This window comes from Canis lupus, chromosome 5 (genome assembly GCF_003254725.2).
Source record: "Canis lupus dingo isolate Sandy chromosome 5, ASM325472v2, whole genome shotgun sequence".
Classification (NCBI taxonomy): Eukaryota; Metazoa; Chordata; class Mammalia; order Carnivora; family Canidae; genus Canis; species Canis lupus.
In genome coordinates, this window is record NC_064247.1 from 48,086,167 (window position 1) to 48,110,970 (window position 24,804).

Sequence of the window (24,804 nt, forward strand, 5' to 3'; positions counted from 1 at the left end):
ACTTAGATTTACAAAAAAATAAGAGGGTTATCTCTTCATGAAAGAATTTGCTACAGAATTTCCTTAAAATATAATTTCCCTGGGTTTATTTCAAGTATAGATTTATACAAATTCAGTTTATTTAATATTTGGAGATATCTCTTTGGAAAAATGAGGAAACAGGCCCTGGAAGGAGGGAGAAACAGTCAACGTTCAGGGTCAACCAACAGTTTCTGCATACATACTACCCCAAAGATATAACAGGTATAACAGATACATGTAATATGTTTGGCATAATAGATACATGTAATATGTTTAAAAAGTATATAATATGTGTATATATTCATTTCCTTAAGTGAAGTGAATCACTATCATTTCTCATGATATGGCTTAGGAAGCTATGTATTCAGCTTTTGTCACTGAGGAAATGGGCAAAGTTTTCTTCAGAAGTTCCCCTTCTGGGACGCTTGGGTGGCTCAGTGGTTGAGCCTCTGCTTTCAGCTCAGGGCGTGATCCCAGGATCCTGGGATTGAGTCCCACATCAGGCTTCCTGAGAGGAGCCTGCTCCACCCTCTGCCTGTGTCTCTCATGAATAAATACATAAAATCTAAAAAAAAAAAAAAAAAAAAAGAAGTTTCCCTTCAAGTGGTTTGGTCTAAGCTTTATTTTTAAATCATATTTAAATCACAGCCCATGAAAGGGTGGGAGCTAAAACTGGCTGTGGAGCTGGTTAACTCCAGGTTAACTTCCCAGTCCCATCCCAGCTGATGAAAAAATGTCCTCGTGAATGCAAGATGCCTCACACAGCAGGCTCTCCTGCACAGGCCAAGGGAGAATAATTCAGGAAATAAATTATCCTTACCTCGGGAGAAAAGTTATAGCCATACTTGAATCAGGGGGATGAAGATAAAAATCCTTTAATAATAAACCCCCACCTCTAAGTACATTCCTGTTTGGGTTGTTCACTAGCAGGGTGTGGTGCTGCCTGCCTAGTTCGGGTGGGACAGTGGGAGGCAGCAGGGTGGTGACAGGGAGCGTGCAGAAGGCTGGGAGATGAGGGTTGTGCCTGAGTTGCCCAGGGCTTCTGGGGCCTAACAGTTACTACTGGAAAATATAATGGGCCTCCCCACTTCCCAGCAGTGCTAATATGGAATTATTATAACCAAAACAATTTTTACTAATCCTATTATACTTGTTTTATCTGTAAGTCTGGCACATATAATTCATTCTTTACTAACTAAAATGGGTAAAAGAAATACCAAAATATTCATGTAAAAACATATTCATTAATAAGCAGCTTTGTCTCTAGGGAGAGACCTGGGTTGGGTTTGGAGGGCAGGGTTAGGGTTAAAGGGTTGGAGGGAGATTTGCTTTCTACTTTATATCCTTTGGCATCAATTTAACGAGTATAATGTGTATGTATTACCTATTCGAATATGTATATGCATTGATTAATCACATCTTTATAAACTGAAACCTGGAAAGTTTTACCAAAAAATGGTGCTGTGTAGTGACATCAAAATATACTGAATAGGGACCCTGAATGGCTCAATTGGTTAAGCATCTGACTCTTGACCTCAGCTAAGGTCATGATCTCAGGGTTGTGAAATGGAGCTCTGTGGGGGTATGGAGTCTGCTTAAGATTCTCTCTGCCTCTGTCCCTCCTCCCCCTCTCTAAAAAAATATATATATATATATATATATATATATAATCAAAGATCCATTTCCAAGCAAAACCTAAATTATCGTGCTAGAATAACTGATGTATATTTTTATCTAGCATTCTACTAAATAATAATGATGATAATAACAGTTCATACTTATTTTACAATTAGTATATACCAGACACTGGCCTAAAACCTGTTATATTTCTTTTTTTTTTAATGTTTATTTTATAATTTAGTAAATTGTGAAAGAGAGAGCACATGTGCAAGTGAGCTGGGGGGAGGGGCAGAGGGAGAGAGAGAATCTCAAGCAGACTCCCTGCTGAGTGTGGAGCCTGACTTGGGGCTCAATCTCATGAACCTGAGATCATGACCTGAGGTGAAATTAAGAGACAGATGCTTAACTGACTGAGTCACCTGGGTGCCCCTAAATTCTGCAATAATACTTCTAAATGCTGCTATAATGCTGTTGGTCTAATAAGCATTTATAAAAAATACTCAATTTAGAGAAAATCCTGGTGAGAATTAAACATTGAGAAAAACTTGAAAGCTGGCCAGAATATGCACACATATCTATGATTGTGTCTTTTTCCATGCCATGAAGAAGCCAGAGAAATGATAAAGGTTCAACAACTAACTCTGTGACAGTGGATATACTTCACTTCTATGAACTTACCAAAGGTGTGTCCCTTCCTCCCACAATGCTGAGACCAAGACCTGAACGTCCTTTGGATATTTCTATAATCATTTCCTGGCCAGGAACAATGGGACACGTGGCAGGGTCCACTGACAGAGGAGCCTGGAAACCACCTGGAGAAGGATTAAACACAGAATGACTGGCAAGTAGAAGAAGAAGCCCAGCACGCATACTCCATTAGCTGGGGAGTGCATGGTTTGCATGTGTTCATCACTTCATTCTTTTCCTGCTAAGCACCATGAAGGAAAAAGCTTAGTCATTAATGCCCATTCGGGAAAAGATAAAACCTGACAGTTTTGAGATTTTTAAAAAAATAATTAATTAATTTATTTATTTAAGAGAGAGAGAAAGAGAGAGTGAGCACAAGAAGGGAAATGGGGCAGAGGAAAGGGAGAAGTAGACTCCTCACTGAGCAGAGGCTCAATCCCAGGACCCTGGGATCATGACCTGAATAAAAGGCAGATGCTTAACCAACTGAGCCTCTCAGGAGCCCCACTTTTGAGATTAAGGGAATAGCTATCCCCTTACTCAATCATCTATTTTTAACTACAATTAAACTTTTTAAAATCTTCAAATATACCCTGAAAACTTGTACAGAAAGATGTAAGATGATTAAATGAGTAAGTACATATATGCATATGTCATAATGAAAATGAAGAGTGGTATAAGAGGAGAATCTGAGTTATAGTTATAAGATACTAAGAAGAATTAGTGCTCAAATACTTTCAATGAGAGCATATAATGAATTAAGATATATAAAGGATTTAATCAATAAAGTATGATATGGCTGAAAATAAGAATTACCTAACAGTGATCCCAAAAAATATACATAGTAAAAAAAAAAAGTGTCATAAACACAACATTCAAGAACTAATTGCTAGGTCCATAACTGTAAAACTTGTTAAAAGAGTTAATGCTATTTTATAAAGGCTTACTTTTTACATTTTTTTAAAGATTTAATTTTTAAATCTTTTAATGTAATTTCTACCTTCGATGTAGGGCTGGAACTCATGAGCTGGAGACTAAGAATCTCATGCTGTACGACTGAGCAGCCAGGTGTCCCACGGTTTACTTTTTAGAATCATTGTTTTAGGGATGCCTGGGTGGCTCAGTGGTTGAGCCTCTGCCTTTGGCTCAGGGCATGATCTCAGGTCATGGGATCAAGTCCTGCAACAGGCTCCCTGTGGGGAGGCTGCTTCTCTCTCTGCCTGTGTCTCTGCCTCTCTCTCTGGGACTCTCATAAATAAATAAATAAAATCTTTTTGTTTTAAATCATTGTTTTATTTTTTTTCTTAAGTGTGTTCCACCCTAGGTGTGGAGCCCAATACGGGGCTTGAACCCATGATCAAGATCTGAGCTGAAATTCAACCAACTAAGCTTGGTTGGTACCCCTAAATCATTGTTATTTATTTATTTATTTATTTATTTATTTATTTATTTATTTATTTCATTGTTTTTGGTTGGGTTTCTCTATAAACTGAGAGAAAAAAATTACTGGCTAGGAAAAGATGTTTAACACAACCCCCTTATCTAGCGTAACTTCTACATATGTGCATTTTCCAGATGACTGAACCTAACTAATTGAAAAATCAAAATATTCAAAGTGTTAGTTTCAAGAGATTCTTGCAGAAATAACAGCCTCCAGAGAATGTAATCTTTTTTGACAACTAAGTTTGATCATCATGAGTACTGATTCTTACACTGGGATAGAATCTAGCTAAGGGCTGATTATAAAGGGCCCCACCTGCTGGTCAGCTGCAGCTAATGCACAGGTTGCCAACCCAAGATCCACCAAGCTCATTAAACATCTGTATAAGCACGGGTCCGCACGCAGGCTAAGAATGATTTTTCACATTTTCAAAAGGTTAAGAAAAAAAAAAAGGAAAGAAAAATAACATTTCAAGAATGTGAAAATGACATGAAATTCAAATTTCAATGTCCATAAATGAAGTTGTATTGGAACACAGCCCTGCTAATCCATTTACTTCCAGTCTACGGCTGTTAGCACCCTACGACAGCGGAGTTGAGTAGCTGCAACAGAGACCATATGCTCCACAAGCCTTAAATATTTACTATCTGGCTCCTTACAGAAAAAGTTTGCCAATCCTTGATATTAAACAAAAGGAAACAGGCTCTAGGTAAGCCTGTGGAGGGTTCTGTTCTGACTCAGCAATAATAATAATAAAGCAGGTTTTGGAGTGGTGAGGATGTGGATTTAAGTTCCCAAGAAAGAAATTAAAAGGTGGGTGAAATGGAGGCTCATTCCTCATGCAAAAAGTGTGTGAACTAACTGCTTTCTAATAGGAATTAAATGAACAATGTGTGAGATGCCCAGTCCGGCAGCTGGCATAATGTAGCATGCACACAGTTGTTCTTTCTGACCACATGGAACTTATTAATCTAATGGCCTCCTAGTTAAGAGTGAGAAATTTAGTGACACAACCTCAGTAACAATAAAAAATTCCCTATTAGAAGGAGAATATTAAATTATAGACCTAATTTGACTCTAGATCTTTTGGCAGCATATGTATTTCATACTGTATTTTTCATTCATTTACAATAAAAACAATGTGCAATAGTGCATAATTTCATGAATGCTTTACAAAGTTTATACTCCTTTTGTAAATGGCTGGTTTAATCTCTTGAGTGAGAAGAGAGGACAGGTAGGCAAAGATGCTGGTGATGGCGCTTCTCTTCCTCAACTTCTGCCTCAGCCTAGTCAGTCTGAAGTGTTGGTGTGTGTTTCTCTCATATACAACCCAGCCCAAAGCCTGACATACCAAGCTCCTGATAAATGTTTGGTAAGAAGATGACCAAATGAGTAGAATTTCCACAGACTGAATTATAGGATGATTAATTTGTTATCAAGATACAAATAAGTGATGCATCTTATCAAAACTCAATTGGTCTACATTGTGGTTACTTTCTCAGTAAAAGGCCAGGTAGTAAGTATTTTGGGGTTTACAGACCATACATTTTTCTGTTGAGCTACTCAGTTCTATCCTTATTGTTTGAAACCAACCTTAGACAACAGGTAAACAAATGAGTATACCAAAAATATTTTAGTTATGGACATGGAAGTCTGAGTTTCAGATAATTTTCATGAAACACTCTTTGACTTTTTCCAACTTCTTAAACATATGAAAAGCATTTTTAGCTTGCAGACCGCACAAAAACAGATCAGATGGTGGGCCAAATGTGACCCATGGGTTATAGTTTGCTGACCATATTCATCAAGTATTTTAGCAAAAATCTAGTGCTTTAAAATAATACCTGCTTGCTAAATTTTTAGTGAGTTAATATTTATGAAGAAAATGTAAAAGACAAATACATAAAGGTGTCAGTCCTGCTAAATTCATGCAGGGTTGTGCTTTGCCACTGGTAAGCAGTGTTTTAAATAGGGCACTTTTTTTTTTTAATGGACTTCTATCACATAAAAACAAAGTGGAAATACTCATTACTCATTTTAAATTCTATTTTCAACTGCCAGTCAGCATAATTCAGCCAGAAACTGAATACTCATGTCTTTAAGCACTGAAAATTAACAGTCTTCAAATAACTTACATCAACATATGCAAGGCTAACATTTGACTGAATATGATTTTTAAGAGATATTACTTATACACTAAACACAATCTTTTGGCGAGATTACAGAATAGTTTGTAAGCCTCAGATGCGAACAGTATTTACTGAGGGCCTTTTTTGTTCTAGTACTTTCATACTCAATAAGCAGTAGGCAATCCCAATAGCAGGTGAGGTGAATGGTGACCTGCCCAAGTCCCGGAGCTAAGGAAGTGGAGGAAGAGTGCAAAGCTAGGCTTCCTGACTCCTGGTCCAGTGCTCTTTTCAGGATATCATAATCCCCTCCTTTTCTCATGTTTGAGGAGTCAATTCAGAAAGCGTCATACCATAGCTTGTGAAATCCACATCTGTTGAATGGTATGATGGAGCTGGTGCTAATGGTATCTCTTGTGAACTGAAGGAGACTTTTGTTGAATATTTTTGTGGTTTCATCTGGCTGACAGCCTACAAAAGAAAATTAGATGAATGTCAAAGAGGATAACAATAACTAATGGATAAGACTTTAAAACTGGTGTGTTGTTACCAAAACAATGGTGGCACTCCAAAAATGTCTTCTGAGACTTTAAAGTGGAAGAGGTGGCAGGAGGGAGTTAGGATGATTTCTATTCCCTCCCCCATGGTTCCCTATTTAAATTTACATCTAAAATGCTTCAGGGAAGGATGGATGGAGGAAGGGAAGAAGGATAACAGTTGATGAGACTCTATCATTGTGGTCTCTATATGATGCTGGGGTTAGGAAGCAGAACAAAAATTTTTACAATTTCTATTTATTCTGATGAAATCAGTGTGAAGTCCACATAACTATGTTGTGCCCATTGAAAAGCATTCTATACTGCAGATGTTCTGAGCACACAATAATATCCTTCTCTTCTGGATACATTCACAATAGTTAAATGCATTAGGCAGGTTAATTGAGCAACATGAAGGCCAGGAAGAAGAAATAAGCATCCATTAAAGGTCTACTAAGTGCCAGGTACACCAATTACATTTTAATTCACCCTGAAGAACTATACCTTATTCACCCTTGATTCCCAGTACCTGGAAAACAGTAGAGCCTCAATAAATGTTTGATGAATGAATGAATAAATCAGTGAGTGAGTGAATGAGTCAATGAATGGATATAGAAGAGCGAAATGAAGACATGGAAGTTCACCGTTGAAAATGAATTTGTAATTCAACGAAAGTACAGAGACCTTTGCTGTGTGAGCTTTGGAAAATTAATTTGTAATTCTGGATTTTTGTTGATAATATCTCCAATGAGTATTAGTATAACAGAGAAAAACCAAAAAGACTCCATGCGTGCTTAACAGGCAGTTAAGAAATATAGGTAGTGACCTGACCTGCCTTCTGGATCTGTAGTTAGCCAGGGAACCCATCCCCAGCTGGAAGATTCTGGTAGAGGCGGTGAAGCACCAGGCTGTCTCTGGAGTCTAGAAATAGGATCAAGGTAACTGCTCCAGAACAATGACACCTCGAGATGCTGTCAGTGGAAGGCTGTACCTCAATACAAGGCACTGTGCAGGATATAAAAACTAAAACACCACCAGCCATTTTGTATCTGCATTCTGCTTTCCAGTTTTTAAAAAACACTTTTACATCCATGAATTCATTTGATCCTGAGAACCTGGAGAGTTAGACAATATTACTTCCTTTTCCAGATAAAGAAACCAATGTAAGTGACCTATCTGAAATCACACAGCTATTTACAGGAAGAGATCAGACTGAAAGTCAGTAGCGAAAGAAAGCTACACATTATTTATTTTATTTTTTAAAGATATTATTTTTATTTATTTTAAGATTTTATTCATTTATTCATGAGAGACACCAAGAGAGGTAGAGACAGGCAGAGTGAGAAGCAGGCTTCCCGAGGGGACCCCAATGTGAGACTTGATCCCAGCACCTGGGATCACGTCCTGAGCCAAAGGCAGATGCTCAAACACTGAGCCACCCAGGCATCTCTAAAGATTTTATTTTTAAGTAATCTCCACCCCCATCGGGGGCTCGAGCTCATAATCTTGAGACCAAGAATTGCATGTTTTACTGACTGGGCCAGCCAGGCACCCCAGAATGCTACAGATATAAAATATTTATCAAACAGCTTCTGGGCACTGATTCTATGGATGTTCATCTTCTTTTCTGCAGTTTTTCTCAACAGCATTTAATAATGACTGTAACTTACTCAAAAAGACTTATTCAAAGACATATTTTTAGTGATTTAAAAGAGAGGGAAGTGGAAAAATGACTACCAGAAAATTAAACAATGGAATCACCTAGATATCAATTACTCTGAGGACCACATTTTCCAGTGTCCGAAGCTAGATACATCTGCAGACTAAGTCCTGGTCAGTAGGATGTAAACAGATGTGAACTGTACAATTTTCAGGTCATTTTCTTCATTTGCCTTCCTCTTCTCCCTAACTGGAATGCAGATGGGATGACAATACCCAGAGCAGTCATCTCAGACCAAAAAATGGATGCATTTTTTGAGGATGGTAATCTAATAAGAATGGTAGTCAGATAAGAGGCACCTGAGTCTGTGACACTGTGGAGACACCGTATCATCCTTAGGCTGCTTATACCCAAACTTTATGTAGAAGAGAAACTTCTTTTAGAGATTGAGCCTAACCTTAACTCATACAGTACTTATGTTCAACTTTTGTTTTATATCACTTTTAAAAAGAACATCAATAACAAAGCTGAATGCAAGCTAAAGAGTTCTTTTATGAAAAAAATCATGTGATTAAAAAATATCTATTTATTTGAGAGGGAGAGAGACAGAAGGAGAGAGAAAGAGAGTACATGACTGAGGGGGAGGGGCAGAGGGAGAGAATCTTCAAACAGATTTCTTGTTGAGCCCAGAGCCCAATCCATGAGATAATGACCTGAGCTGAACCAAAGAGACACCTAACTGATGAGCCACGCAGGTGCTGCAGAACCATGTGATTTTTATTTTAGTTTTGAAATTTTTATTTATTTGATTTTATTTTTGAATCATGTGATTTTTAAAATAGGAATGTCTATGGTAATCATTACATCCCAGCTCCAGGTAGCATCCGCTTTCATTGCGCATGTTTCCAACAGATATTGATAGCATTGAACTCAATTAAAAAACAAGGAAATAAACAAAACAAAACAAAACAAAAACAAAAACAAAAACAAAAAAACAAACAAGGAAATAGTCCATAGAAACCAAGGGAAATGTGCAACATATATATTTATTTTTTAAATTAATAAATAAATTAATAAAAATTTTATTTATTTATTCACAAGAGACACACAGAGAGAGGCAGAGACACAGGCAGAGGGAGAAGCAGGCTCCATGCAGGAAGCCTGATGCAGGACTTGATCCTGGGACCTTGAGATCATGCCCTGAGCTGAAGGCAGATGCTCAACCACTAAGCCACCCAGGCATCTGCCAACATACATTTTTAGAGACAGACCTCTTGTGGTGATGGATGAAATGTGTACTCTTGTGACTTATCCATTGGTACAAAACCAAACTACTAAGAATAATAGATAAGAAAGGTTGGATTTGCTGTTTAATGTCTTCTGTTCAATCATGAGAGTGAAATGGATGTTCTAGGTTATCCAACCTAATTAAACCAGTGGTTCTCAAACCCTGTCTTCATAATAGAAATTGCTACAGAGTTTTAAAAATTTATGGATGCTGAGACTCCCCCCATCCTAGACCAAATAAATTGGTACCTAGGTTGGAGCCCAGGCACGTTTTGTTTGTTTCAAGAATTACTGCTTAAAGTTAAACCATGGATTCTTAACCCAGGGTAAATGAATTTCAAAGAGAGCCACAAAAGGCATTTTGGGAATTATAAAAATTCTGTGTTGTACCAAAATTATGTTTAACAGTGTTTTTCTGGGAAAGAGTTTACAGTTCATCAGGTCTTTATGATGGGAAAACAAAAACCACCATTCAAAAGAAGATATGAAGTGTTGAGTTTGCTAGTACTGATTAGCAGTGTGGCCAAAGACAAGTCACTTCCACCTCCCTAACCTAAACTTCCTCATCTATAAATTGGTAGTGATATCTCTAAGCCCTGTGAGCTTGTTGTAAAGATCAAAGGACATAAATAAACCTATCACTATGCCAGAAACAGTTAAAGATTTCAACTGATAATAGCTATTAGTGTTTTTATGTCCTTTGATAATAAATGACCAGGTAAGTTCCTGATTGAAAACCATTGGGATTGGGTTTGGAACAGCTCAGAGTGGTTTGGAACAGCTCAAGGGGTTGGGAAGTTCTTCATAATGAGCTGACACTGCCTCACAGCAGGAGTTGCACACTGACCTGGGGCTGGTTCTCTTCTGCAGCAATGGAAAAGGTTATAATCACTTTCCCAAAGAACAATACTTTAGATATTTAAGTGCTCATTTTTCGGCATGGAAAAGAAAGGGTAGGTGGTGTTTAGACTTAGTCCCAGATCTACAGTTCTATGGTTGTAACATTTTAGGGATGCCTGATATGTGTCTTGAGATAAGTGGCAGCATATAAAGCATTAGCATATTAGTAGTATTTACAAATACATTATATAAAGTAAAAAATTTGGTCTTAAATTTTAAAGAGTTGCTTACATGTTTCCAGTTGAACCAAATCTGGTTATTTTTAAGGTTCTTTTTACACCTACTCATTTTTTAAAAGTTTTTTTTAAAAGATTGTATTTATTTATTTGAGAGTGAGAGACAGGTAGCAAGAGAGAGAGCAAAAGAGGGGAGGAGAGGGAGAAGTAGGCTGCCCACTGAGCAGGGAGGCTGCCATGGAGCTCAATCCCAGGGCCCTGGGATCATGACCTGAGCTGAAGGCAGGTACTTAAATGACTGAGCCACTCAGGTGCTCCTAAAGTTTTTTTTTTTTTTAAGATTTTATTTTTAAGTAATCTCTACTCCCAACATGGGTTGGAACTCAAAACCATGAGATCAAGAATCTCATCTTCTACTGACTGAGCCAGCCTGGAACCCCAATACTCATTTCTTTAGAAATTTCTTTTAGAGAGAGAGAGTGTGTGAATGAATGAGCAGGGGAAAGGGCAGAGGGAGAGGAAAGAGTCTCAAGCAGACTTCCCACTGAGCGTACAACCCAATGTGAGGCTTAATCCCATGAATCTGAGATCATACTGGAGCTGAAATCAAGAGTTGGATGCTCAAGCGACTGAGTCACCCAGGCACCCCTACACCTACTCATTTTTATTTAGGTTTTTAGCATATAAGTTTGGAGACTTTTCAAAGGTATTTCCTTTGGCAATGTTTGAAATATCATGTAAGCTCTAGTTTCTTAAACATAAAAATAGTTAATACAGTAATGTAAATTTCAGTAGTATGAAAGTATAACCTAGCACATAGAAATACGAATCAAGATTTTTTAAAAAATATTTTTTCAAGACTTATTTATTTATGATAGACATAGAGAGAGAGAGAGAGAGAGAGAGAGAGAGAGAGAGAGGCAGAGACACAGGAGGAGGGAGAAGCAGGCTCCATGCCGGGAGCCCGACACGGGACTCGATCCCGGGACTCCAGGATCACGCCCTGGGCCAAAGGCAGGCACCAAACTGCTGAGCCACCCAAGGATCCCCCGAATCAAGATTTTAAAAAGAAAAAACTAATGGGAACGAAAGTGCAAAAGTTTGACAGAAATTTATGGTTCTTTTTTTAAGAAAAGGGAACTCAAAATGTAAGGAACACCAAAGTTATTATATTTATATTTTTACAGAACTACAAATTCTCCCACTTAAAATTTTTATTAATGTCATTCAGTAAGACACATCACTCTCAGAATTTAAGTGCAGGTGTGTTTGTGGGGATGGCTCACATTTAAACACCTGCTCAGGGTACTTGGTCCAGGAAGATGCACAGAGAATATATCCACACACCTTGAACAGAATCAGTGATATGGCTGTGGGCTGACTTCAAGTTGTAAGACACACCATAGGCTTATAGCAAGTAATAAAGGATCTAATTTCATTGCATTCACTTTCTTTTTTTCTGGAACCCCTTTATAATACATATCATCCCAGTAGAGCAAAACCTAAAGTCAAATTACATACATTGTCAGTTGGGCAATCCAGTGCCTTCTGCTGACCTGCCACCATGCCTTGACCAGCCACCTGGGAGATGTCCTCCTGAAATGTAAAAGATACAACCACTTAACAGCATTGTAGGGCCCAAGTGCATTCTCCAACTTTAACAAATACCATGGAGGCTTTGGCTCTACAATAAAATGACTAAAGCACTGGTCACAAAAGTTCTGTTCATTCATCTGAACTAACTCTCAGAAACGAGTGCAGCCTTGTCATTTCCAAAGGCTTCTTTTGGGCCCTTTCAGATCTATCAGGCTTTAAATCTATCAGATACCCACTGATGGTCACTTCAGCTAGAGATTTTTCTTCTTTTTTTTTTTTAATTTTTATTTATTTATGATAGTCACACACACACACAGAGAGGCAGAGACACAGGCAGAGGGAGAAGCAGGCTCCATGCACCGGGAGCCTGATGTGGGATTCGATCCTGGGTCTCCAGGATCGCGCCCTGGGCCAAAGGCAGGCGCTAAACTGCTGCACCACCCAGGGATCCCGAGATTTTTCTTCTTTTGCCATTCCAATAATCTCTGTATCTGTATTTGTACTGAAACTTAGTTCTTTCAGGGTTTGAACTCTGATATTAGAATTTTTTCTTCCCTCCAGACATTCAATTAGAGGCAAAATGCCATTCACGAAAGATGCTGGGTGGGGGTTGGGATGGGGTGCAGAGTTAAGTTAGTCCTGAACCCCACGGAAGAGTGCAGAGTCCACACTTAAGAGAGAAATAAACTACCAAAACACATAAGAAACCAATGCATACTTAAAGGGCAGTTTATTGACACCAACAAATTGAACATAATGCCTATGTGTGCTTCCCACCACATTTCATCCTTCTGTATATGTAAAGTTACAAGGGAAATTATCATCTGATGGTTTACTCTGAGGCATGAACTCCTGCATTTGGACTAGGACAAAGTAGGGATCTGGTAGATAGAACGATTTGGACAGGAGAAAGGATGGGCTTACTCTAGCCTCGGTAAATGTCTGAGACACCAGATAGTAGGTCTACCATACAGACTGCAGGTAGGTAAGCTATCTGAAGATGACACGAAATGTGTGATGTGTATGACAAAGTGATAGAGTTTGTGACCCTCGTTCTTCAACTCTTAAATTGAGGAGATTCTGCAACCCTGAGCAGATTATCTGAATCTCCAAGCCTCAATTGGTCTCCTCATTTATAAAATGGGAAAAAGTAAAGGTTGTTACGCTACAGTGATGCTGAAAGGATGAAATGAAGCAATACACGAAAAGCACTTAGCATGGTACCTGGCAAACAACAAATATGTAATAAAGATGTTAATGATGATAGTAAATGGAATTGAGCTCTGATACACCCAGATTCCCAATGCTGCCTCTGGGTTGGGGAAAAATAATCATGCAGACAGGACACTTTCTCCTTTGGGGAATGCTGGAGTCCTATCTGATATCCCCCGCCCCCATCCAGGTTTCTTTTTTTGAACATACTGACATGCCCTTAATTCAACAGGCTCCCAACAGATTCGTAACAATACAACAGTTAATGATCAGGTCATGCCCAACCATTGATTATTATTATATTAGGCTACAATCTCATCAATTCACTAATGGTTTACAACCTGAGAGATTTAACCCCACTGTGTAATATCCTGAGACTACAGCCTAGGTCCCCTAGATGATTGTGACTTCCCTTATTTGTCCACTTATTTTTTAAAATTATTTATTTATTTATTCATGATAGACACGGAGAGAGAGAGAGGCAGAGGGAGAAGCAGGCTCCATGCAAGGAGCCGGACCCGGGCCTCAATCCCGGGACCCCAGGATCATGCACTGGGCCAAAGGCAGGTGCTAAACCACTGAGCCACCCAGGGATCCCCTGTCCACTTATTTTTTAAGGACTCTAGCTCTTTCTCCTTTAGATATAGATTCTCCCTAAATTTCTCCCGTATGGGACAAATACTCTAGAACTCCTCCTAACAACCCTCCCCGCAACCTACCCCTACAAGCTTTGCTCCTAAACAGATTACGTGACACGAATTCAGAAGTTACTTCATGTCATAATTCTTCCCCTGAGCCCCATCCACAGCATGAGCAATTTATTTTATCACAATTTATGCAACATTGTGTTGTACCTTTTTATGTGTCTGTCTCCCATATGCTAATATGATTGACTTTGTCTTATTTGTTTCTTCAACATAAGGAAGAATAGACCGTGAGCTTGGTAAAGGGCTAGTGCTGAATGAATCAAAGTTTAGGAACTCAAATCTTAAATGCACCTGGGTGGATTTCAGAGTCAGCCATGAAAGAAAGGATGCACAGTGAAGGTGATCCTGTGGCCTCCACTTAAAAGGATCACAGTTGAAAAAAGACAGACATGGGAGGTCAATAAATGGTGCTCCCAAGAATTTTTAGAATAAAACTTCTAAACTGCCGTATAAATGCTCAGGGTATTGTGCCTTCCAGTGTGGATCAAACGGCCTTCCAAAGAGCAGAAGCGTTTCTATTTGAAAATGATACTGCATGTCTGCAATTTTACCTTTGTTTAAACCCAGATTAACTATCGTGGGACGAAGGAGCTGACCTCCCCAGCTGAAGACTTAAAAACCCAATTTGCATATTGCACAGGGCTACTACTAATTGGTTGAATGCATCCTCATTTGCACTTGTAAATAAAAAGGGCACCGGAATAGTAGCCAGAAAAGTCTGGGTTCAGATTGGTTCCATCACTTATTAGCAGCAGTAGTGCTCAGAAACCTTCATTTTTAGCAACAGTAAGAATACAGTAACAGCTACCTAAATAAGGGGCTGCCAGCAAAGTTGAATTCAACACATGCTTACAGAGCATCTACTCTGTGCCAGAAATGAAGAAGACCAATGGGGCCTTGCACTTACGACATTTACATACCTGGTGAGACAGATATTAGAGAAAAAGTTATGGAAACTGAATAACTTTGAATAGGGAGGTGTGTGGCAGTTAGTAGGTGCCTGAGAAGTGGCAGTTTCCTTTCCTTTCTCTTGCCCTCAAAATGAGGGGAGGATGAGATGAGGAAATCAGAGCTCTGAAAAGCATCTGGTCCAACACCCTGTCCCATTTCTTACACTGATTACCCTTACACCTCTGGGTCAAGGGACGGGGCCAGTTCATGGTGATGATGACGACAGCTAAAATTTACTGAGCCCTGACTGTGCCAATTACTGAGCTAGATACCATTCCCATTTCAGATGCTGATGTACACACAACAGATCTATGGGAGAAGTATTATTATCCTCAGTTCAGAGTTAAGTGGGGCACGAGAAGCTGAAGTATATGCTGAACCAAAACTTAATCCAGACGCATTGTGCTGCAGAGCTCCGGCTCTTAACCAAGGATGAACCACAAGGGAAAGGCAAAGTGCTGTTTACCTCCTCCCAACGACACACATGAGATTCTCAGGAGCCAACCTTAACATAGTGATTCCATTTTTAGATTCAACATTAAGTCAGAACAAGTCATGCCAGCTTATTTTGAGCTTGGGCAGGCAAAAAAAATTCACAGCACTAGCCACTGCAGTGACCTAGGGTGCGTCACTTTTTTCTGTTTTGTGTTTAAACATAAATTTAGAACTTGCTAATCTCCCAACTACTGCATCAAGGGAGTTCTTAGTGCCTTTAAAGCTGAGATTCTGGGACATTCTCAGGTGTTGACTTTGCACAGGGGACCTCTAAAGAAGAAGGCTGAGAAAGGAGTGGGGAAGGATTATCTCATTTCATGAAACAAACCGACAGAACACATTCTGTGTGCATTATGTTACAGTACTATAAACTCCTGAAAGAAAATGCTTTGTGGGCCAAACAAATTACTGTGATCAAGAAAATGAGCTTTTAAGGAGTGGACATAAAAAGCAACACTGGGAATATTCTGTATAAGAGATATAATGAGGATGTCCAGTTTATAATCACCAAAGCTGGTTGACTTCCACCCCAAAGTTGGGTAAATCAACATGCCCTGCCTGTCCAGCTAAAGTAATTGGTCCAAGGGTAGACATTTGGAACACACAAGAACATCCTGTGGATTTTCCAAAATGGACCCAAGGGAAGAGAGTCAGCCCCTTTCTGGCTGAGAGGCTGAGGAGCTTTTGGTGGCCAAGCTCCCACTATGCTGAGGAAGCAAGTGCACAGTAGAAAAGAATCAAAGAGACATCTAGATACCTCTGGCAGCACCAGGATTCAGGTTCCAAATGTCCGCAAGGCTGTCAACCCTGTCTTTCCTGTAGTAATGTAAAAAGGACCTGTAGCTGATCAGTAAATTTCTTTGTCTGTAAGGTCAAGCTGAGGTTTTATCGCTTGCAATCAAGAGACTACTGATTAAAATGAGGTGAAGCCCAGAAAAGATGTATCAGGACAACAAACTCAGGTAGCTAACTGGAGATGAAGGAAATGAATGGAGTATTAGACAGCAAGGTAGAGAGGGCTGCTCAGCCTAAAAGTAGTCACATTGAGAAGTATTCAAATTTAATGATTTTTAAAACATACCTGTCAGACACAAATGATCTACTGCTGATTTGGGTCCTTGGACTCCCATTCTGTAGCATGGGGATACACTAAACAGGACAGCCTTTGACTCAATCATTCCCACCCCAACTGCTCCCCTCACCCAACCACCTGGATTAGCTGAAGCCCAGTCAGCAAGAGCTCCCCAGCACCTTCATATGCCTTTCTGCGATTCTTGGCAACACTAGGAATTACTTAGATGAAGTTGCATGCAAATCCTGGCTGTGCCACTCAGTTGAGTCTCTGGGCCCCAGTTTCCTTACCAATCAAATGGGGCTGGTAATAGGCTCAATCTCCTATAAAATATGAATCAATGCACTTAGAACGATGCCTTTTGGGTCACATAGGAAATGCTATGACAGTGTTAGCTGCCATTATTCTCATGCATTCCTTTTTGTGTATTGAATTTTAGATTTCTGTGTAAGAAGGAAACTATTATTGGCTATTCATTATGTTGTCACTTAGTAGGCACTTAAAAAATATTACCTCATTTATCCCAACAAAAACAGTAGTAGTAATAGTAATAATAATAATATCCTCCATCATATGTTGATCACTTAATATCTGTGAGCATCTGAACACAATGTTTATCTCCATCCTCCCCATCACGAAAACATTATTATTACCATGTTCATTTTGCAGATGAGTGACCTGAGTATTTCAGAAGTTAACACACTTGCCCAAAGGCTTAGGGCCACTAAGCATCACAGTAAGGATTCAAAGCCTTATGTGTTTGATTCACATGAGTGATCATGCCACACTGCCTCTCTGAGAGATCGCTGACATTAACCTATGAAGCAGCAGCTGAGGTTTAGGGAGGTCTAATTTGTCCTTAACTATAGGTAGAGAAATGTGGATGCAAACCACTATCCGACTCCGAAGTCCAAGTTTTCACCTCTTGTCAGTAATACTAAAAAGTTAGACTCATGAGGGATCTGTGAGCTTCAACTGATTTGTGGGAAATATGCAAAATAACCACATGGAGAGTTCTTCATAAAACTAAATCTATTCAGTTTCAAGGACTGCCCTTTAAAACTGCGCCCTACCTAAATTTTTAGTGTTAAAATGGCTCTTCCTATGTGACATTATGGTAATTATATATGGAAGTAATTGGGAGGAGAGAGGACTTTAATAAGTTGAACCCTCTGGAATCACTGAACCTTGACGATTTCCTGACTTACAAAATGGCAAATTCACATGCTCAACTCTCTATTTCCTTGGTTTTCGTTACTGGGGGGTGGGTGGGTGGGTGGGTGGGAAGAAGAGGAGTATCTCTGTATTCCCAATGTTCTTCTTGAAAACTTTCTGGTCTGTAAAATTCCAAAGTCTGATGCAATCTATTTTGCTTCATGTTGTGTCCCTAGAATCAATCGTACTTTGCAAATGATTCAGTTGAAGCAAACAAGGAGAGAGATTAGTAAAAGCTGACTGTGGTTTTGAATCTGGATAAGTAGGAGGCTGATACTGTCTCTAATGTTTAAAATAATAACATAAAAAAATGAGAAGAAATAGATCTGTAGAGGAAGATAACGAGTTTAGTGTAGAATTTTAACTTTTATGGGAATAATATGCCATGCGATTTCTGATACAGGTTAAGTTTATCAATTTTTATATTTTATTTTGCTTGAAAAAAAATTTAAGTGATAATCAGTAACAGTTTATCCATTTTGACTACTGTGCTTGATTACAAATTATTCCTGAGTGTTTTTTAAAGTGCTAGCATCCCAGCTTGGAAAAATAGCTTTAAATGTTCTGATGATTATATGTCTTAATTCCAGGCTGGAATGCTCAGATATATAGCCTGCTCATTTTAAAAAAGCTGGATTGTCTACTTAAAATCCATTTTTACCCTCAATTTGTAGTCCATCAAGAACTGCAGGAATTCTGGTTTGGCTAACGGAGCAGATGTCACCGTGCGAATCTTACTTTCTGTTTCAGATCCAATATGAAAACTGCATCTATGGCAAGAGCCTAGGAATTCTCTTGTAAGAAGCCAGAGAGACCATGTCTGAGTCAGCACTGGCCTCTCTTTTGTGACAGTATGCAAACTGCCAATGGCAGAGTTCAAGTGCATTCAAATATGTGGCATTTTTCACAGCTCATTGTACTTTATATCTTATATTTCTGAAAATCACTTGAGATTTGCCTACATGATAAATTTCCCTTTCCTGGTCATAAACAAAAAAGACAGTAGATATACCGTCAAGTCTGTTCCCTTCATGAAAGTCACAAGAGGAAAGCTTTTGGCTTTTTCCTCTTCTCTCTCCCTCTGCATTGTAAATGAAGATAATATAGAGACCTGTGGGGAACAGGTAAAGGTAACCTCATGAACTCAAAAACAGCAGAAATAGAGGTGCACATTTTTTTTTTTTGAGGTGCACATTTTTAACACGAATTCCCATCTTTGATGTCTGCTGGCTTGTTTCCACTCCCAACCTCTTTGACTGGTCTGCTGTGAAGACCTGCTATGTGAAATTCGGCTTGCCTGGAAGGAGACTGTTGCTAATCAGATTTTTCTAAACTGAGAAAATAATTTTACAATCATAATCATTAGCACCAAGAATCCAGAGAAGGGAATGAGCCCAGAGCTCAGACCTTCTTAACTGAGTCTAAGTGCCCTAGTTGCTAAATTCTGGAGCTTGTCAGAAACGCAGTGCTGCTCACACATTGTTCTTTGAGCCCGTTTTCACTTCTCTGGAGAAGTCCTATTTGTCGACATCATTTTTAAGGTCCTATAATCTAAAACCCATATTGTACATCTTATCTTTCAAAGGGAGCAGAAATTAAGCATGTTTAGCATTATAGGCCTATTATGTCCCAGACACTGTGCCAGTTGAAGGAAATATCACAGTGAACAGTGAAATCTTCTCTTGAAAGTACTTTCAGAACTGTCAGGAATAATGGTAGTTAACACTTTCACATCATTTCCTGCGTGCTCCAAAAGGGCATCATTCTAAATGCATTGATTCATATTTAAAAAAAATTTTTTTTAAATTTATTTATGATAGTCACAGAGAGAGAGAGAGAGAGAGAGAAAGAGAGGCAGAGACACAGGCAGAGGGAGAAGCGGGCTCCATGCACCGGGAGCCCAACGTGGGATTCAGTCCCGGGTCTCCAGGATCGCGCCCTGGGCCAAAGGCAGGCGCCAAACTGCTGCGCCACCCAGGGATCCCCCTATTGATTCATATTTTATAGGAGATTGAGCCTATTACCAGCCCCATTTGATTGGTAAGGAGACTGAGGCCCAGAGACTCAAATGAGTGGCACAGCCAAGATTTGCATGCAACTTCATCTAAGTAATTCCCAGTGTTGCCAAGAACCGCAGAAAGGCATGTGAGGGTGCTAGGGAGCTCTCGCTGACAGGGTTTCAGCTAATCCAGGTGGTCGGGTGAGGGGAGAAGTTGGGGTGGGAATGATTGAGGCAAAGGCTGTCCTGCTCAGTGTATCCCCATGCTACAGAATGGGAGTCCAAGGACTCGAATCAGCAGTAAACCATTTGTGTCTGACAGGTATGTTTTAAAAATCATTACATTTGAATACTTCTGAGTGCAGCTACTTTTAGGCGAGCAGCCCTCTCAAGCCTGTTATCTTACACTCAGTCCACGTCAGTCACCCTTCCCTACAAATATGCTCTTCCTCCTTGCTTTCTTTTCTTAGTAACAGCACCCGCCACCCAGCCGGTTAGCTCTGTTTCCAACATTAGAGCCAGGATGCAGACTGACTCAGGTGTCTACAGGCAAGGAATACAGGAAACAGGTTGGGGTGGGGAAATGGCTGGAAAAGTCGGGACAGAAATAAACTGGCTGTGCTTAATTGATTTATGGGGCAGCTTGGAATGCTGGTCTGTTTTCAGGAGAAAAGAGAAACCTGGAATTTTCTGTGACTATCTCCTGATTTGTAAAATCAAACATCTTCAAAACACATCATGGAGGTGAAATAAGATCTGGATGGAACTCTGACAGCCAGTTTGTGACCTCTGCATCAGACCTAATGTGTTGTATTCCTGAATGAAAGAGGTCTTATTTATCTTTACATTCCTGGAGCTTGACACATTGCAGGTTCTCAAGAAATGTGTACTGAATAATGAAAGTCCTGGCACACCTAGATATTTTACAGGCAAAATCTGGTATTAAACAATAGCTACATTTACTGAGCCCTTACTGCCTGCCATGCACTGTGCTAAGCGCTTCATGTATAAAATCATAATCCTCACAACAGAGAGGTGGACATCCTCCTTCTCCATTTTTGGATGAAGAATGCAGATAGACAGGACATGGCACTTTCCCTAGTGAAGAGCAGAGGTGAAATCTAAGTCTGTTCAGATTTCAGAGCCCATGATTTGTATCTGATAGCCTTTTCCATTTGAGAGAGCAAGTACTATCAGGCCATTTGGAGTCATGGGTAGTATCTACAACACTCAACACTGATTTTTCAACAGGTATGTTTGAAAATATTGTATGGATCAAGTATGTCAAGTGGAGAACAAACAGTGTTCCTAAAATGCTGCTATTGTGGCTGGCGGGGACTCTGCAATGATAGAATGCACTGTCAGTTATAGCGTGAATTTCCATGTCACAGCTCATTTATGTTGGTGATAGTTAATTCAGAAACAACCCATGCTTCCTCAGGCATCTTGCTATCCTGTACATTCCAAAATCTTCACAAAGAAAGAATTCTTTGAGATGGAATTCAACCGAAATACCCTCATTTTTCTATTCTTGCCCTACGAGTCAGAAGTATTTCACAATGAAAGACAACAGTAAAATCATCGCGGACAGTTGGGAAAATCCAAACATTTTGAAACATTTTGAAAAATCTAAAATGTTATTGAGGCTGTTGTTATCAGATCTATGATGACAAGGATCATTTGACACATAGACACATAGACTGTATTGTTGCTAAGCAGTTTCATAAATTGGGGAAAGAACGCTGAGCACATCTATTGGGCGCATTTCCTAACAGGTTTATCTTGGGCTGCTGGCCAAGTCCTGGGATGACGCTTGTTTTCAAGACCCAGATGGTACAACAATTGCCATTTAAATAGCTCCAAGCCTGCATTCAGAGGCAAGTTTTAAAGAATACACACCGCAGAAGGTTTGCATACTGGAGGCAAGAAAGGTAAATATCTTTACTGGCAACCCTCTGTGGAACTTCTTTTACCTTGCTGTTTATGAAGATCTTTGCATAGACAGAGTATGAGAATATACAGTTGTCACCATCTCTTGCGGATGGCCATTGCTACCATGAACTTCCAGCTCATCAGTCAGCGTCCATCTTGTCCCCTGTCCAACCTAATCACCACATCACAGCTACAGTTTAGAGTCACCTCCTGAAGTCCTGCGTGGCCTCCCGCTGCTTTCAGCATAGAGATCACCTCATTAACATGGCGTGGCTCCAGTTTGGTTTCTATCTCACCAGTTCTCGCAACCATGCACTTTCATACTTTCAGTTCACCAGACTCCCTGAGGATCTCTTGACATTTCATACACATTATATGTGGTTGTAGTATCATGTATCAGTACTTCATTAGCTTTTATTGCTAATATTCTATTGCATAATGTACCACATTTTATTTATTCAATAAATAATGAAATTATTCAATTCACATTTTATTTATTAGTCAGATGGTGGACATTTAGGCTGTTTCCATTTGGGGGCTATTATGAATAATGCTTGAACATCAGCATACAAGTTTTTGTATGCATATGTTTTCATTCCTTTTTGGTGTACACCTAGGAGTGAAATTATGGTATGATAATACAATTATGTTTAATATTATAAAGAACCGCAAACTGTTTTCTAAAACTGGCAATATATACTTTATATTCCCACTAGCAACGTATGAGAGTTCCAATCACTCCACCTCCTTCCCCATACTTGTTATTATCTGTCTTTTTTATTATAGTCCTCCTAGTAGGTGTAAAGTGGTATTTTATTGTGGTTTTGACGTGCATTTAGTTTCCTCATGGTTAATGAGGTTGGGCATCTTTTCATGTGCTTATTGGCCATTTGTATATCTTTAGAGAAATGCCTATTTGGATCCTTACCCACTTTTAAAAAATTATTTTTATTTATTTATTTTTAAAGATTTATTTATTCATGAGAGACACACAGAGAGAGGTAAAGAGATAGGGAGAGGGAGAAGCAGGCTCCCTGTGGTGAGCCTGATGCAAGACTTGATTCCAGGACCCTGAGCCAAAGGTAGATGCTCAACCACTGAGCCACCTAGGTGCCCCTGTCACTTTTTAATTGAGTTGTCTTTTTATTATTTTGTTGTAAGTTAGTTGCTTTAAAATGATTTTACTATTAGTATCTGTAACAACATGGAGAAGGAGACAGACAAGAACAAAAGAAAAAGTAAGCTGGTTTTACAGTTTACTATAAAGAGCAGAAAATTATGATATCCAACAGGGTTAGAGGTCCAAAGGTGGCAGCAAGAACAGAGGTTAGCTACTTAGAAGAAAACGGTAATATCTCTTCCTTTTCTTCTCTTGCTCCTTCCCTCCCATTGGCCACTGAGCTTCCAAAGACAGCAAGCTGACATGAACACTTGTCCTCAAACACTTCAAGCTCTTTAAGAAGCCCTAATAGTTCTGCTCATCACTGACTCTTCTGCACACAGCAAGATATACTCAATTAATATTTGTTGCTTGAACAAATAGACCACATAATAATATTTCTGATATTCCAGAAAGACGGTCTCTGAGAACTACACAATGAGGAGAAAACGGGCTTTTGGGGCAAAAAGAACTGGGTTTGAGTCCCAGCCACACCACCTACCTGCTGCAAGACCTTAGGAACATACTTGTCACCTCTCAGCCTCAGTAAGGTAGGGCTAATAATATGTGCAGCATGGGTTAAATAAAATAACCAGTACAAAAATGACTAACACAGGCCAGCTTCTCAAAAAATTTTAGTTTCCTTCATTTTATGACACATCTGTTTGGAGGTCTCTATAACCTTACTTGCTAACGTAAAAGGTAAATTTCTCTATCTTTATCTGTTTCTATGACTGAGTTTTCTATGTTGAAGTCAAGATTTAGACAAAAGGGAAAGAAAAATCATGAAGTTCAGATACCAGTGTAACTTTCTTATTGTCCTTTGACCTCAGTTTTGTTATAGGTATCTCTCTGAAAGGTAGTAGTGCATAGAGGTTTAGAGACTAGCACTCTAGAGACAGTGCATGGACCTGGATCTATGCTTCACTGAGTGATTATTTATTTGTTTGTTTATTTAAAATTTATTTGAGAGGGATCCCTGGGTGGCGCAGCGGTTTGGCGCCTGCCTTTGGTCCAGGGCGCGATCCTGAAAACCTGGGATCGAATCCCACGTCGGGCTCCCGGTGCATGGAGCCTGCTTCTCCCTCTGCCTGTGTCTCTGCCTCTCTCTCTCTCTCTCTCTCTCTCTCTATCATAAATAAATAAAAGTTAAAAAAAATAAAAAAAATTTATTTGAGAGAGACAGAGAAGAGGGGAGAGAGAGAATCTTCAAGCAGACTCCCCTCTGAGCACAGAGCTCAGACCCTAGGACCCTGAGATCATGACCTTGACCTTGAGTGATCATAACCTTGACCTTGAGCCAAAACAAAGAGTCAGATGCTCAACTGACCGAGCCACCCAGGGCCCCACTGATTATTTAATGTTTCAATGCCTTCATTTCCTCATATCTTAAATGGGGATAATACTAGTACTAACCTCATAGGACTGTTCTGTAAACGAGCTTAGAATAATGTCTAGCACATAGGCATTCAATAAATACCCCCATCATGACCAGCATTTGCATTTTTCAGATTGAAAAATTCACTTTGGTTTCCTAAGTTACACCTTAACACTTAGCACACAACAGCTAATCCTTATGTGGCCAACCCTAAATGTTTCAATCAGAATAACAATCATCATTATTAACAATTCACCCTTGTACCGAGATTCCAGTGCACTCTGTCATGGTTCTGCATAGTACTTTAGAGCTGGAACAGCTCTCACAACAACCGTGGTTGCTTCTCCCATTTTACAAAGGCAGAAACTGAGGCACAGAAAGGTTATATGCCTAAGATTATATTGCTAGTCAATGACAGAGTCAGGATTTGAATCCAAGTAGTCTGGCTCCAATATTTGTACTCTTGATAATTTAGTTTTACTGCCTCAAAAGAGCATATTATATTAATGCAGATATTCTCAACATGATAAATACACAGGTTGATATCCAAAAGATTAAAATAATTACTTTAGGGATTCATGACCTTCTATGTCAAGATACCAGGGAGTCAGAGACCCTTCAGGATGAGCCCCTG

General features: G+C 39.4%; 1 protein-coding gene across 9 annotated transcripts in view; it reads right to left on the bottom strand.

Annotated features, from left to right (window-relative positions):
* Window positions 1-24,804, bottom strand: part of PATJ (PATJ crumbs cell polarity complex component) — a 355,573-nt gene that overhangs the window by 63,224 nt on the left and 267,545 nt on the right. For 4 of the 9 annotated variants that reach the window (XM_049110354.1, XM_025427866.3, XM_025427862.3 and 1 more), the window contains 4 exons: window positions 11,976-12,050; window positions 7,263-7,352; window positions 6,249-6,366; window positions 2,320-2,453 (listed from right to left, as the gene is read on the bottom strand). In XM_049110354.1, coding sequence (XP_048966311.1) covers window positions 2,320-2,453; window positions 6,249-6,366; window positions 7,263-7,352; window positions 11,976-12,050 — 417 coding nt within the window. The remainder of the gene's footprint in view (window positions 1-2,319; window positions 2,454-6,248; window positions 6,367-7,262; window positions 7,353-11,975; window positions 12,051-24,804) is intronic. The other 5 variants (XM_049110355.1, XM_035715868.2, XM_035715867.2 and 2 more) reach the window with 2 other exon arrangements.